The sequence below is a fragment of the Lindgomyces ingoldianus genome, assembly GCF_010093535.1.
Source record: "Lindgomyces ingoldianus strain ATCC 200398 unplaced genomic scaffold BDR25scaffold_1, whole genome shotgun sequence".
Classification (NCBI taxonomy): Eukaryota; Fungi; Ascomycota; class Dothideomycetes; order Pleosporales; family Lindgomycetaceae; genus Lindgomyces; species Lindgomyces ingoldianus.
The window spans coordinates 2431686-2446688 of record NW_022985162.1 but is presented as its reverse complement, the minus strand read 5'-3'; the positions used below and the strand labels follow the sequence as shown (position 1 = coordinate 2446688).

Below are 15003 nucleotides of genomic sequence, written 5' to 3'. Positions count from 1 at the left end.
ATGAGACGAGAGAAAGAAAAGCTAGTAAATGCTGGAAGCAGCTAGGGCAGAGGACCCTGCCACAGCGCTCTCGTCCAGTCTTCGAAATTGTTGTCGACTCCCCTAATCATCATCATCATAATCATAATCATTGGGACTCGCCTCAAGCTCGTCTCAAAAATTGTCCAAATCACCACCATCCTAGTTCCGAAACCTTCCAATACTAGTCTACCTGTTCAGCCATGGGCTGGGGTTCTATCTAGTCAATTTTGTTGATACCCCGGTAATCGCGATTTCAACACTCGACTCTCTGTCTCATTCGATACCTTTTGCCTCCAAATATTTGTCAGGCTTGCTGGAACGTAGCTCGCGCAGCGCAGTTGAGATATATCCTCTGAGAAACATGCTCGGATTGTTCCGGTAGTGGGCCGGTGTTGAAGATTTAGTGCAAACTCCCTTTTCTGGGACCGAACCGCTGTTCGCCATTCCCTTCACAGCTTTCCAAGTCATCTTCACCTCATTCCTTACTATGGCATCATGCTCGATGCATCTGACCAGGCCGATCCTGTCGGCTACGAAGCTTTTCCATGGGTTGGACGTCTTGAGCGCCTTGCAAAGCAATGTTGAAATGGGCGAAATGCACATCGGAGTCGCTCCGAACATCGAAGAACACCCTGGGGACCTCTGGCGCTTCAAGCATATATTTCAACGTCTTATCACACTTACTCGGGGTACTGAACGCAAGGTGGCCTAGGACCTGAATACTGATGAGACAGCCTATCCTCATAGACTCGAAAAGATAGGATAGGGCAGGAGCATGAGGGTAGATATAGATCCTTCATAGGATAGATTGACCCCTTCAAGGGAGACGTATATCGACGGTGGGTCTGTCCTCAGTGGCAACAGTCTGCCCACTAGGTCGGAGACTACCTCCGTGGAGTCAATGATAAAGCTAAGTCGAGAAATTGTTAAATCGCAATTTGCGAAACCTCTTCCTACGGAGTAATTTTGGCAAATGGAACCTTTCTTGGTGGCATGCTGTAAAGCGGATCTGAAGTGTGGAAAATGAAGGTTCCGCGCACCAAATATGCTTTAGATTGTAAAAGATTTTATGTTTCAAGTAGCCATTGCAAGAAACTACTGCCTGCTCACGTTATACAAAGTGACTGGCTGCAGCGTCCAAGTTGCCCCAGATATCGCTGTCCAGGAAGGATGACCCCTCCTTACCTGGAGGCCATTGCCCTCGAGAAGGTGGGAAAAAAACTCCTTCGCACAGTTGCTATACTGGTATTGCATATGGAACATGCCCCCTCTGTAAAGAATGACCTGATTGCGGAAGGACATGGCGCGTTTCTTAAAGAAGTTAGAGGAATGAAAAGAGATGCGATGATCTGGCCGTTTGACGCGAGATAGATAACTTCGCTTGTGATGTGATGCGATGCAATGCAATGCAGGATTTCAACGGCGCAATCTATCGTATATGCAGATAGAATCTATGTATACACACAAGACGTTCGTGGACGGGTATAAAATGCCGTTATTAAATTCTGTGCCTAGTCATATCGACCATCTTACAAGGTAGACCGGAACTGCGATCATCTGTCGCTATTTTGATTGGTATTGAACAGGTGAATTACAGGCGATACTGTTGTACAGTGGGTATCTAAGAAGAATTGCTCGCCGGTAAATGTCTGGGAAGGCTTCTTTTCGGCTTGGCAAGTGGTCTATGTTTGAGACTTGTTGGACTTGGTGCTGGAGCTTTATGAGTGGATTCAAGAGATATATATGGTTTGATCTGAGGCTTGACAGAGATGACTGGCCGAATTAAAGGCGTGAACCGCGCTTCAGCGTATGATACATCCTCATTTGAAGGTGAAGAGGTGGTGTACTCGGCAGTGATGCTTGATTTCGCTGCCGAAGTATTTTTGGTACTGAATTCGGACCCAGATTGGAAGATAGTCTTATACAAATGACTGCTAGAACTTTTCGCACCGGAACTGGAGGGGGTATGGATTTCTGTGACGACTTTGCGAATATTAGTCGGGGGAGCCGGAGAAGAGAGGGGGTCCCTAGATGCTCGCAAGCGCCTGATAGTTGCTCGAACCTCGTCTCTAGAAGGAGGTGCACTGGCAGCAAAGCCTCTGATAGAGACGTTGTCTTGGGAGGTGTGTCCACTCTTACGAAAGGTTAGTATGTGATGGTTTTGTTTAAAAGGTCTCCCTTTAGCAATAGCTTCATCTAATCGCCGCTGAAACTCAAGTTCAGTGGCTTCGGCTTCACTCATAAGCTCCATGACGGTGACCCAGTTCTGGAAGCGCAATTCATCCAACGGGATTCCTGTGGCACTCAGAGGGATTGAATGCTGTGGCGTGTGTTTTTGAGGTGGCTGATAAGGATCAGTACTGAGCTCGTCGTAAACGGCCCGCAGATCTTTCATCAGGCCCAATGATCGCCTTTCCGGGTCAAGGAACATGGGAAAGGGGGTCTTCAGAAGGTCCAGGGTTTGACCGGACATGACGGCTGTAGCAATATCGTTAATGCGAGCTCGAATAGTCCCCATCATAGAGATAAAATTTGCTGGATCCATGAGCGAGAAGTTCTCGGCCGTGGGAGGTTTCTCGCTCCAGTTCAGCTCTTGCGCTAGAAGCACTTCCTCCCGTGGAGTAACCGAGTGTTTGAATTTTTGAAGCTGTTCATTGAAGAAGTCTTTAAGGTCCGCTTGTCGACATGCTCTTCCGAAAGTAATCCAATCGGAATAAGTAACCTGCCTGCCTTCTGATTCTGCTTGGGAAGCAATGGCTGTCCAGAAGCGTTCTAGCGTGGCCCTATCTCGAAGATGCCCGGCAGAAATAAGCACGTTCCTGCTCCCTATTGCGCCAATGTCAATACGAGCAGTTTCGATATCCCTGAGGGAGACTTCGAGCAAAGAAGGGACCCGAAGAGTGCCGGCCAATTTGATAAGCGATATGAATAGCTGAGGCTGCGGAGGCACTCCCGATTGTATAAGAGTCTTCATGATTTCGTGGGCTGTGGTGACGATAATATTCCGGATCTTTCCCTCGTTGCCTTGGTAATCTTCTCCGAAGGGCTTGCGGGGAAGCAGATTACCGAAAGCATTGAGAATGGAGCCCACGTGCGGGCCTTGAATCATGCCTCCAGCTTCTAGATAGGCATACAAAGCATTAACCATACCCTGAAGAATCACCATCCGGTCGTCGAGAGAAGGACATCGTCCCATGGTGTCGCTAAGCATAGACAAAAGACTGGTCAAGTGGTTCGGCTTGAGCAGAATCCCTGCACGACATGCCAGAAGAAAAACTGTGTATCCCTCAGACATGGGCCTTTCGTTCATAAAGAGCTCGAAAAACCGTGGGGGTACTTGATGCGGGTAGAGCCGAAGGGCGGTGTCTAGGGCCAGATATGCCTTCTTCCAGTCGCGCCAGCACATTCGAGCGGTCAATATACCCTGGAGGAGGATCAAGGGAATGCCAGGGATGGTGGTGGGTTGTGTTCGGTCAGGTACGATAGCTTCAGGAGAGAGGTGGTACTCTGCAAAGGTACCTGGGAAGCGTTTGAGGCCATTGATGTACAGCTCCTCGAGCGTTGCAAGACTGGTGCGCCCTTGAAAGGCCAGCATCTCGATCGCGGCCCCGTACACAGCCTGATCCACATAGGTGTCGTCCTGTTCCTGCAGCCACAGCCAGAATGCATAACCTTCATCATATTTCTTACACTCTTTGTAAATACCCAGCAAGTGCACATGGGCGAATGTGTGCGGCGGGAGCTTCCTCGACTGAATGTCTTGGGTTATTCGCTCGAGGAACATGAGGACAAATTCCGACTGGCTAGCAGGGTTAGGATGATTTCTCAGGTAATTGTGAAGTTGAGTCGCAATCGCACGAGTATCCCTGGGCTCCAACGGGATGGATTCAACGAGGGCAGGATACAGCTCCACCACAACTGGCAAATTTCGGGCGTCAAGAGCGGAAACGAACCGCTGCATCAAGGGCAGCTAGCAATTGTCAGCTGCAAAGGAATCTAATGGGAGTTGCGGGGTCCTGAGGTACCTCTCGAAATGACGCAAGAGCTTTGCCTTTTAGATGAGAATTTCCCGCATTGCGATTCCATATATATCGAGCTTTAGCCGATTCTTTGCGTATATTTGTTGCGTATGCGGCACCAAGGCGGAGATGGAGAGTTGGTAGCCGGAGGCATGGTGAGGACCGTCTGGGAACGCACAACAGCCGAGGGGCGAGAAACGGAGCCGACGGGCAAATTAGCGATGCGAGGGGCCTTTGGGGGATAGAGGTGGGGAATGGGAGAGGGAGGGGGAGGGGGGGCATATCCAGAAGCAAATGCGGTGTCGCGGAATGCTAGCGATAGAAGCGTCGAGATAGCTTTAGAGGACTGCACTTTTTGCATGTGCCAAGGCTACGTGCGATTGGCCAGAGGTCCGCTAAACGAATCTCCAGTAGACACCTAACGAAACACGGTCGACAGCTACCTCCCCAACATCAACACAATGGCGCCTCCACTGTCCCTCTTCAGTGTCTCCGCAATCCTCATTCTTGGTACGCAATGTCTTTGTACCCATTGTGAGGACCTATGCTGACCCGTGCAAATACCAGCTATCGACGATGGGTCCCGCATCCTCACCAAGTACTACTCCAATCCACACCCACCCTCCGGCAACCCAACAGACTACCCCGGCCAGATAGCATACAAGACAGTGAAAGACCAGAAGGCTTTTGAGAAAGGGTTATTAGGTTGGTTCCCGGAGCCGATCGCTAGCAAAGCCCATGTCCTGACTGAGGACCAGAGAAAACGGCGAAACAGACAACAGATATTATTTTATATGACCAGAAGGTTATTGTTTTCAAGATGGAGTCAGATGTGATGCTCTACGTCGTTGGTGGGGCTGAGGAGAATGAGGTTCTGTTATACAGGTATTGGCTATGAAGCTCGAGTCGCCAGAGTGCCCATCACTAATTGCGCCGTAGTGTTGTGCTGGCACTACGAGATTCTCTCAACATTCTACTGAAGTAGGGCATGCCCAAATGAGCCAGATCTTGCATGCTTACATGGTACAGAAACTCTGTGGACAAACGGACCGTCATTGAGAACTATGACCTAGTGGTAAGTACCCATTGTGGTGACGATGGGCTTTAGTCACTCACTGCGCTAGTCGCTTGCTATCGATGAATTGGTGGACGACGGCATCATATTAGAGACCGATCCTGTCATTGTAGCCTCACGCGTTAGCAAGCCGCCGGCCCAGGATATGACTTCGATGAAGAACATCGATCTCTCTGAGCAGGGTTTCCTGAATGCCTGGGAGTTTGGAAAGAGGCAGCTAGCAGAGCGGATACGTCAAGGCCTATAGTTTTCGGGCAATTCTGGCGTTGGTGGGAGTTCTCGTGCAATGCTATCATGAGGAAAAGTCATGGTTAGGTGTAATGTGTGGGTCAAGGAATAAGTTAGATTCGAACGAAGAGGATAGGAGTCCACGAGGGGTCCTATTGAATCTTACCGCACTTATTCCACGAATAACGAATAACGAATGAAGTTAGTGAATGACCTCGAGAAGCTTACATAAGAGGCAGGGTATGTCCGCTTGAATTTTCAGCCTTATGACCAGCCCCACCACGATTTGGGCTTGGCAGACGACTCCGTCATTGCGGCTCTCCGGACCCAGCTCGTTTCACAAACTTTCGCTTTCAACTACGAAATGAAGCAACGCTTCTCCTCCTTGGATGTCAAGGTCAGTCTAAAAGTTATTAGAAACGAGTAGAGCTAACTTCATTCACAGGTCATCGCCCACGAGCTTTCCAAGACTCTTTGTCCGCTTCGAGTCAACAACATCTACGACCTCAACTCAGTATGTGCAAAGTTTTGGGAAGGTGGGCACCAGATACTAACCTCGGGCCTAGCGGATATTTTTGATCAAGTTCCACAGAGCGGACCAACGAGAGCAATTGATCATTGAGTCCGGTTTTCGCTGTCATCTCACCAGCTATGCCCGCACCACTGCAGCGGCCCCCTCAGGCTTCGTCGCCCGCCTGCGGAAATATCTGAAAACAAGACGAGTGACATCAATTTCGCAAATCGGCACGGATCGCATAATAGAGTTACAATTCTCAGATGGCCTGTATCGGCTGTACTTTGAGTTCTATGCAGGTGGCAATATTGTCCTTACCGACGGGGACCTGAAGGTTCTAGCGCTGTTGCGGAACGTGGACGAGGGTGCCGAACATGAGAAATTGAGGGTCGGGCTACAGTACAATCTCTCCTTGCGGCAAAATTATGGTGGGGCGCCGGAGCTAGCAAAGGAAAGAGTTCGCGAAGCTCTGCAAAAGGCAATCGACAAAGAACAAGAACCTGTAGCATCGGAGAAGAAGGCAAAGAATAAAAAGAACAAGGATGCACTTCGAAAGGCTCTCGCAGTTTCTATTACAGAGTGTCCTCCACTATTGGTGGATCACGCACTCTGTATTGCCGGCTTTGATTCTACGCTGAAGCCACAGGAGGTCCTCGACAACGACTCGCTTCTAGACAAGCTTCTTTCGGCTCTACAAGAAGCGCGGAGAATTTCAGAAGACATCATGCACGCCGACCCTATCAAAGGCTACATCTTAGCCAAGCCAAATCCGGCAATCAAGACGGAAGACCAAGGCGAAGGTACATCCTCCGCAAAGTCAAATCTTTTCTATGACGACTTCCACCCGTTTCGCCCACAGCAATTCGAAAAATCGGGTTATACTTTCTTGGAGTTTGAGGGATTCGACAGAGCTGTTGACGAATATTTCTCCTCTATCGAGGGGCAGCAGCTGGAGTCTAAACTGACCGAACGTGAGATAGCCGCCAAGAAGAAATTGGATAAAGCACGAAACGAACACGCCAGTCGAATTGGCGGTCTGCAGAAGGTGCAGGAACTTAATTTCCAGAAGGCAGAAGCGATTTTAGCAAACGTTCATCGCGTTACAGAAGCTATTGCCGCTGTAAATGGGCTTATTGGGCAGGGAATGGACTGGGGAGAAATTGCACGTTTGATTGAACGCGAACAAAACCAAGGAAACACGGTCGCGCAACTAATTCGCTTGCCCTTAAAGCTTTACGAGAACACTATCACCCTGCTCCTTTCGGAGTCAAATGTAGAGCAAGAGAACGGGGACGATGAAGGTTATGAGACCAGTTCTGTCAGTGGGGAATCAGCTGATGAAGAGGACAATCCGCCATCGGCCAGGAAAACTCCATCCTCTCAGCCGCCCGTTATTAACAACCTAGCCATCGACGTCGACCTCGGTTTGTCTGCTTGGGCAAATGCAACCGAATACTTTGATCAGAAGAGGTCGGCGGCAGATAAAAAAGAGAGAACAGTCCAAGCATCCACTAAAGCACTACAGAGCCATGAGCGCAAAGTTGCAGAAGACCTCAAGAAAGGCTTAAAGCAGGAAAAGGAAGTCCTCCGACCTGTTCGAAGGGCTCAGTGGTTCGAGAAATTTGTTTACTTCATTTCATCAGATGGATATCTGGTCCTCGGGGGTAAAGACGCCCAACAGAACGAGATAATCTATCGAAGGTACCTACGAAAGGGAGATGTCTACGTGCATGCCGATTTGAAGGGCGCCGTGCCAATGGTAATTAAAAACAACCCAAATACTCCGGACGCGCCGATACCGCCATCGACACTCTCGCAGGCTGGCCATCTGTCCGTCTCTACATCCGAAGCTTGGGATTCGAAGGCTGTCATGTCCGCTTGGTGGGTCAATAGCGACCAAGTTGGTAAAACCGGTCCGACGGGAGAATACTTGGCACCAGGTTTATTCAACATCAAAGGGAGGAAAGAGTTCTTGCCTCCGGCACAACTCATTATCGGCCTAGCAGTCATGTTTGAGATCAGCGAAGCGAGTAAAGCAAGGCACCAAAAACATCGTGTGTTCAACCAGCCAGCTACAGAGACCATTCCCAATACCGAGCAAGATAATGTTACAGAAGAACCAAAAGCTTTTGAGGCGAGCAAGCGAGAGGATGATGAAAGTGATAGCGATGAGAATTTCCCCGATGCGAAAATTGGATCGGACTCAGATGAAGATTTCCCTGATGCAAAGCTCGAGTCAGATGAGAGTGATGCAGAGTCGGAGGCTGAAAGGCATAGCAACCCGCTGCAATCAATCCGGGCGTCTCAAAATGAAGATCAATTAGTCGATTCTGGCTCTGAAGGCCAGACTAGAGGACCTCTCAGAAAGGGAGCACTTTCTACAAGGGCTGAGGTGGCACAGGAAGAGACGCATGACGATACCGGGTCCATTGCCGACTCTGAGCAGACTCGAGGGATAACAGGGCGCCGTCACCTATCTGCACGAGAACGCCGTCTGCTTAAGAAAGGACAACTTTCTGAAACCACTCCGATCTCGTCAAACACCCCTTCAGTATCTGGAGCGGCGGCAGACGATGAAAATGATTCATCTGGGGTTGACCTTACAGTTCCATCCACTAAAGGTCCAGGAACAGTCACATCGCATGCTTCCAAAGTGGGAGGGAAGGGTCCTCTACCGAGAGGCAAACGCGCAAAAGCGAAGAAGCTTGCTGCGAAATATGCCGACCAAGACGAAGAAGAGCGTGCATTAGCAATGCGTCTATTAGGCTCTAAATCTGGTCAGCAAGCGGCGGAGGCCGAGGCACGGGCGAAGAAAGCTAAGGAAGAAGAGACGCAGGCAAACAAGCAGCGCCGACGCGAACAGCATCTCAAAGCACAGGCTGCTGGAAAAGCTGCGGAAGATGTTCGACGAGCAGCCCTCGAAGGCAATGTCCAAGATGATGATGGCGAAGATGAAGAAATGATCAAGGCTCAGCTCCTAGCTCTTGATGCATTCACTGGTCGCCCCTTACCAGGAGATGAGATTCTGTCCGCCATCCCGGTATGTGCGCCTTGGTCAGCATTAGCAACCTATAAGTACAAGGCTAAGATGCAACCTGGAACACTTAAGAGGGGCAAGGCTGTGAAAGAGGTTCTAACAAAATGGGATGCGGCTGGGAAGGATCCTCGCGCGCTAGACAAGACGAGTCAAGATGTCGAGAGGGTATGGCCTAAGGAGATCGATCTCATTCGGGGTTGGAAAGAGCCCGAAGTCGTTGGGATCTTGCCTGTAGCTAAGGTCAGGGTGATGATGGGTGGTGGTAGCAGCGGTGGTGGAGGGGGAAGTGGTGGCGGTGCAAAGGGGAAGAGCAAGAGTTCGAGAGGCGGAAGAGGTTCGAAGAAGCAACGATAAAATTCTAAACCACATCACTCTACTCCAAGATATCCGGATACCGGCCCGTACTATTACCACATCATCGGACTACCGATTTGCCCCTGCAAGGCTGAAGTCCCAGACAAGTCACGTGTTACGAGGAATTCGAACCTGACCAATTACGGGATGAGTGTAAGGCTTAGTGTGCGTTACTGAGATATACTGAAGTCCGGATACTGGGTTTCAATCTAACACCAGTCTTCTAATTATGAAGGCCTTAGATATTTTTTAATTTGAATACTGGTGATACCCTAACGAGAATTTTTCTTTCGTTCTCCATAACTCTTAGGTCTGCTTCCTTTATTTCTCCACATATCTGAACCTAGCTCGCGAATATGTTGATACATGCCTCTCTCCGGTCAACACAGATTCTCTTTTTGCCGAGTTCCTATGTTGATTCTGCCACTATAACAGCCCCTTCTCCACTGCTCGTGAGGAGGCAGAGTGGTCTGCCGCCAGATCTCATTGGATACACATACATATCTGGCGAATGTATGTAGACACTCCCCGATTATTCTACCTATGCCCACTAATGTCATTTTCTAGTCTCTCCCTACACTTGTCGCGAAAGCTCTGCATGGCAAACATTCGGTTTATACGGTCAATGCTGCCTCACCGCAAAGCCCGATTGCTTTATGGCTACAACATGTTTGAGGGGAAGTGTTATGGCAAATGATGTTTATCAACGTACTTGGTTCGTGCATACCTGAATATCTACTATTATTCTTGATGTTTAAAAAACACAGTTCGTCCGGCTATTAACTCGGCACAGTACCGGTTCTAAGGCGCAAACTTCTTGCGTCACTGGAACGGTTTATCATTCTATATTAGATCAGGATCCGATTATGAATTATCAGTGTTGGCCTGAGTGGGATGGAGGAAATTGGGACGCTACTGTTGCTACTACGACGACGACGACGACGATGTCGTCAGGCATGACCACGAGGACAATTTTATCTCCGACGTTCTCTTCGATGGCACCCTTAGCTAGTACGATAGCTTCATCTATAGCGTCTCCTTCTGCAGCGTCCTCGTCTACGATATCATCCTCTGCGATATCCTGGTCTACTATCTCTTCATCAGCAACATCCTCATCATTACCACCTATCTCAGGATTCCAACAAACCCAAACCCCTCACACTAACCCATCACCTTCAAAAGCCTGGATTGCCGGACCCGTTGTCGGATGCATCCTAGGCGCTACGTTCTTTACACTCCTTGGAATGGTCTTAAATAGACGTCATTTACAGTATCGGGTGGGAGCTCCTAGTCAAACATTCACTATGCCGGGTGGAGGAGCCCATGCTCTAAGTGCTGACTCTGGGTACGGCTATGGAGACGGAATTCATACAGACCGTGTTGGAATGATCAGGCTGGACCATGGACTCGTTGAGGTGTCTGATACTATGTGTTGCGAGATGCCGGGCGGGAGTTCGCGTGTGGCTGGCGCTATGGAGGTTGATGGGAGGGAGGTTGGTGGGGTTGAACGGCGTTTCTGAGAGTGAAATGAAGGGAAAGGGAGTTTGAAGGCAGCAACAAGATGGAGAAAGTATGTATTACTTATATATTCAAGTTTCGTAATCCATATGGACGATATGAACAACGTGAGGCTGCGGCAAATCCCGCGTCAATCTATGCTGCGATCCTGTGACTTGGCTGCATGCACGCCACTAGTGTCTGTCTCGCGAATGATACCCAGGATTTCAATATCGCATTTGCGCCTCAGTCTTGGTTCGCACCGCATGCAGCAGCGTGACGGGATGTTTATCGGCTCGGCACGCCATGTGGAAGCACACAACCTTCCTGGAGTAAAGCGCACCTCAGCTGCCCGCGCTTCTTCACTTACGCAACTTACTGTCGCTAAAGTCGGTATACTACTCGTCAGAAGGCTAGGTAAGCTTTCCATCCTTCACTCGGCAGTTATTTACTATTAAAGCGGTGCAGTACCGTTCAGCACTCATGCATCAAAATGAGCCGTGTCCCACATTTCGCCTCTAATCTTGCCTCCCGCTAAAGCCAAAATATCGGCTATGGAGATGAAGGTTAGAATCAGATACCTAGTTCTCATCGCAACTTTATCATTACTCATTTCTATCTCTTTCCAAGCCCTCACCCCGATAACTTCTGCAGCTCAGCACACCATCGAGCCTCGCGCTGAGACTACCATCCCGCCCGATATCATTGGCTATACGTCTACTCAAGGGAAGTGTAAGTTATTCCCACACCAAGGCTTTCTCCTAGACCTCTGAGATTCGTATTCTCACTCCTCAATCCCCACAGATTCTCCATTCCACTGCCTCACGCCTGGAGAAACATGGCTTTCCGCTTCAGCCCTTGGTCGTTGCTGCCCTACAACAGGAGACTGTCCAATTTATACGGCCTGTGTTAATGGGAGCGTTATAAGAAATGATCAATTTAAGACAACATGGTATACGCCCTGGCCCTGCTCCCCTCACTCTCTCTTACAAGAAGCATGTTTGCAATCTTATCACTGACACGATGGTGTAAATTAGCACTGGAACTGGCACGCAAACCGTCTGCGTCACAGGGACAGTTTACGAGTCTGTGGGCGATCTGAACCCAATGCTGTATGTTAATTGCTGGCCGAATTGGACAGGTGGGGACTGGGGAGCTACTAGGACAGTCTCTTTGCCTATTACGGTTGTGACGTCGAATTCGTCGAGTTTGACTTCTAGTTCGATTTCTAGTTCGACTTCTAGTTCGACTTCTAGTTCGACTTCTAGTACGACGTCTCCTCAAACGTCGCCTACATCACCTCCAAGTACGGGCATCTCTGGAGGGAAGTTAGGTGGTCTGATTTCTGGAGCTGTTATTGGTGGTATTTTATTAGGAGTTGCAGGGCTTCTGATCTATAGGAAGTGGGGGAAGGGGGAAGCTGCAGGGCCGACGACAGGTGGTGGCGGTCTTCCTCAAGAAGCTGGGGGTCAACAGGGGCTGATACCAGTACCAGCAGGGCCGCAACCAGCACTGCCAGCGCCGCCACACGCGGCAGTCGAAGGAGTACTAATTCACGGACAAGGCCCGCGCCATCCGCAACCTGGGGTGGCAGCAGCAGGAACACCAGGGGAACAGCAACCCGAGCAGACGCACGAATTAGAAAGTTTGCAGCAGCCCTCAGGACCTGAATACGCCCCAAGTCCGTTGGTGGATGAGGCGCCCCAGAGGCCGCAGCATGGAAGGAGGGCGTCCGAACTAGAAGGCTGTAACCCTGCAGCTGAAGTAGAAGACAACGGAGAAGGTCCCAGTAAAATAACAGGACCCAGTAGTCGAGCTGGACATGACAACGAAGTGGGAGCTAGCAGCATGCGTTCTGGAAACGAGGCTGCTGCTAGCAACGGAGAAGGGCCGAGTAGCACTAGAGAGCCAAGGCAGAGAACAGAGTAAGGGAAGTAACGAGAAATTCAGGTATTTTGCTAGCGTCTTTATTCTGCCTTAGTTCTATCTCTGCGCAAAATTTTCTATCTGATTGTCCCACCCAGCCCCAAGCGTTCAAGCAAATATCGTTACGCAAGTTCCCCTCCCTGATCTCATTACGCAATCCCCCATTCTACCCTACCAAAACGCTCTCCTCGCAGCACGATCGAGCCTTTGCGCTCTGAGAAGAAGCCTGTTCCAAGCAATAAGGCAGTACCCAGAGCGTTCAAAATACTCACGCAGCTGAGGTAATGTCTCTAAAATGGAATTGCAGTGAGTACATGGTACTTCTTTCCGCACCTCGGTCCTCTGAAAAGGCAATGTGGACTCGCACGACAAGGGGCTTCGGGTGAGAGTAAAGAGCGCGTCGGATCAGGGGGATGGTGTTCTGAATAACTAAAATTATCTACACATGGCTCTTCCCTTTGGTAGGACGCGAAGAGAGGTCAAAGATACACTGGCTTGGGATTATGGATATATTACGGATACGCCTTTCACAAGTCTTTGCCCACGCCAAGGCACTAAAAAAGCCACATTTCAAATTGGGCGGACAAGCAAATGCCTCCTCTGGGTGTGATCTCTTCCCTCTTTGTACTCATTACCACCTTCAAGCCTAATAACCTCCTGGCTAAGCTCGCCAGCAAGGTCAGCACATGTCTTCTCACGGCCATATCGGTCAAGGCGTACCTTCTAGGTGAGAGATTGCTGAACCTTGCTTGTCTGCTTATTTGGACGGCCAGATCGGGGAGCATCTTCAAGATATTCGTCTTTTATAACAAGAGGGACGGCGTTAGGATCAAACCCACGCTTGATCGCTCGGCCGTAGATGCTATCGACAGTGCGCTTTGGTAGTCCAGTAATTGACACGACCTGTTGGGTAGTTTTGCCCACAGATGGCGATTTAAGGGCAACAACTAAAGCTCGAGTAGCGATATCGTGATTAGGCGCCATGTAGAGATGAAATAAGTCGTAGTATAGCTGGAAATCTATTGAAATTTGATTGAAATCAGGGATTGAGGATCCCCGATGTTTGCGCCAAGATTGTGGCGTTTTTAGCGCGGGCAAAGACTTTTGAAAGGCTTATCTGTAATGGAGACGCATATACTAAAGAGTTTGAGAACAAAGAGGGAAGACCCGAAGGAAGGGTGTTATTGGTTTAGGAATGATGATTAACATTGGAATTTGGTGGTGGAATAGTGATTTCTGTCATGATTTTGAAGATGTTGACGCCTCAGTAGATAGTTTCGTGCGCTCTTCCTCAATCGCATCCCCTACTCGCTTAGTCAGCGGCGCCTCTGCTCAAGGGATGCAATCTCGTTTTCTGAGCTTCCACACCTCTCTTAGCCTCCAGAGTAAAATTCTATAACCCTAAAACCTAAGATAAGCTTCAGCTTGTTACGCGCTTAGATTTCTGGATTAAAAAGGAATTTCTTTCTGTTCCATCACTCTGTGTAAAAAGGTTGTTCTTCCAATTTTATGTGCGGCGGCTGCAAATATTCGCAACCAAACAAATTGAATCCTAGCCGGACTAATATAATGTGGCATTAAGCCGTGGGGGATCTTCGATATGGAGGAACAAAATACAAGGAACCGATACCCAGGACGATGGTCACTTGAACGTCGGCAAGACTGGCCATGGACGAATTTAGAATACGGAAAAGCGTACTTCAGCGTCTGGTTGGCCTTCCAATTTAATTTTCAATAACTACTTCGATTCTCCCAACTAAGTTCTAACAACAGTTACAGACCTAGGATGGGAGAACCTAAACGGTAGTGAGGAACAATCTATGTTCTTTCCCTTCTCTACCGAAGGATCCCACGAGAGCAGCGATGGTGGGCGACCTGAAGTTAAGAGAGGAGACTAAAAGACGGAACATAGTCTCTGGTGCTTTCTGCACACCTGGAGGGGCCCTGGGGCATCGATTCTCTTTGGTTATTACTTCATAGCCGATTCCAGATGCCCTAGAGGCGCCTGTACATGAGCAGCGAGCTGCTCTCCAATAAGAAAGAGCATATCCATGTTTAGAATATCGGTGGTTCTTTTCAAAGGGGGCCTAAAAAGGATAGACCAACTCATCTTATGGAGGGTCGCGGGAGTGTCGCGGGAGTTCCGCTACTCCGAAAAGCCTACCTACACAAACTCGCGTCTTGTTTATTAGCCTTCAATCCACAGGAACTAGATTGAGACAAATTCGACCGATGGGGTGTCACTATTCTCTTGCTGCTCAAAAATCGTCAGAGTCAAGCAGACATTCGTCTAGGCCATCAGTCGCTTAGTCCAAAGGAACAAAAAATCGAC

General features: G+C 49.2%; 5 protein-coding genes across 5 annotated transcripts; 3 read left to right on the top strand and 2 right to left on the bottom strand.

Moving 5' to 3' along the window:
* Positions 1-1206: 1206 nt before the first annotated feature.
* Positions 1207-4322, bottom strand: BDR25DRAFT_275926 (uncharacterized protein; the record flags this gene model as incomplete). The annotated part of the gene is made up of 3 exons (XM_033687521.1): positions 1207-2118; positions 2161-3976; positions 4047-4322. The coding sequence occupies 3 exons, from the start codon at positions 4320-4322 to the stop codon at positions 1643-1645; spliced, it is 2568 nt and encodes an 855-aa protein (XP_033554986.1). The 3' UTR covers positions 1207-1642.
* Positions 4323-4478: 156 nt separating this feature from the next.
* On the top strand, positions 4479-5509 carry BDR25DRAFT_250754 (snare-like protein). Its single transcript, XM_033686089.1, has 6 exons — positions 4479-4550; positions 4608-4745; positions 4799-4925; positions 4980-5021; positions 5070-5115; positions 5165-5509. The coding sequence occupies exons 1-6, from the start codon at positions 4502-4504 to the stop codon at positions 5360-5362; spliced, it is 600 nt and encodes a 199-aa protein (XP_033554985.1). The 5' UTR covers positions 4479-4501; the 3' UTR covers positions 5363-5509.
* A 188-nt stretch (positions 5510-5697) lies between these two features.
* On the top strand, positions 5698-9520 carry BDR25DRAFT_275920 (uncharacterized protein). Its single transcript, XM_033687520.1, has 3 exons — positions 5698-5740; positions 5789-5857; positions 5910-9520. Exons 1-3 carry the CDS (start codon positions 5708-5710, stop codon positions 9246-9248), a joined length of 3441 nt encoding a protein of 1146 aa, XP_033554984.1. The 5' UTR covers positions 5698-5707; the 3' UTR covers positions 9249-9520.
* Positions 9521-11299: 1779 nt separating this feature from the next.
* Positions 11300-12674, top strand: BDR25DRAFT_308951 (uncharacterized protein; the record flags this gene model as incomplete). Its single annotated transcript, XM_033691042.1, has 4 exons — positions 11300-11477; positions 11550-11697; positions 11783-11857; positions 12002-12674. The coding sequence occupies 4 exons, from the start codon at positions 11300-11302 to the stop codon at positions 12672-12674; spliced, it is 1074 nt and encodes a 357-aa protein (XP_033554983.1).
* A 657-nt stretch (positions 12675-13331) lies between these two features.
* On the bottom strand, positions 13332-13655 carry BDR25DRAFT_175819 (uncharacterized protein; the record flags this gene model as incomplete). The annotated part of the gene is made up of 2 exons (XM_033684169.1): positions 13332-13394; positions 13416-13655. Coding segments are annotated over 2 exons (303 nt in total), but the record flags the coding sequence as incomplete, so codon positions are not given.
* Positions 13656-15003: the final 1348 nt, after the last annotated feature.

What these genes read in the sequence shown, in the direction of transcription:
- BDR25DRAFT_250754 (XM_033686089.1), top strand. Translation starts at nt 4,502, where the DNA reads ATGGCGCCTCCACTGTCCCTCTTCAGTGTCTCCGCAATCCTCATTCTT. An exon ending in CTCCGCAATCCTCATTCTTG is followed by an intron (nt 4,551 to 4,607) that starts GTACGCAATGTC and finishes TGCAAATACCAG; the next exon opens with CTATCGACGATGGGTCCCGC. An exon ending in TTGAGAACTATGACCTAGTG is followed by an intron (nt 5,116 to 5,164) that starts GTAAGTACCCAT and finishes TCACTGCGCTAG; the next exon opens with TCGCTTGCTATCGATGAATT.
- BDR25DRAFT_275920 (XM_033687520.1), top strand. Translation starts at nt 5,708, where the DNA reads ATGAAGCAACGCTTCTCCTCCTTGGATGTCAAG. An exon ending in TCTCCTCCTTGGATGTCAAG is followed by an intron (nt 5,741 to 5,788) that starts GTCAGTCTAAAA and finishes CTTCATTCACAG; the next exon opens with GTCATCGCCCACGAGCTTTC. An exon ending in ACATCTACGACCTCAACTCA is followed by an intron (nt 5,858 to 5,909) that starts GTATGTGCAAAG and finishes CCTCGGGCCTAG; the next exon opens with CGGATATTTTTGATCAAGTT.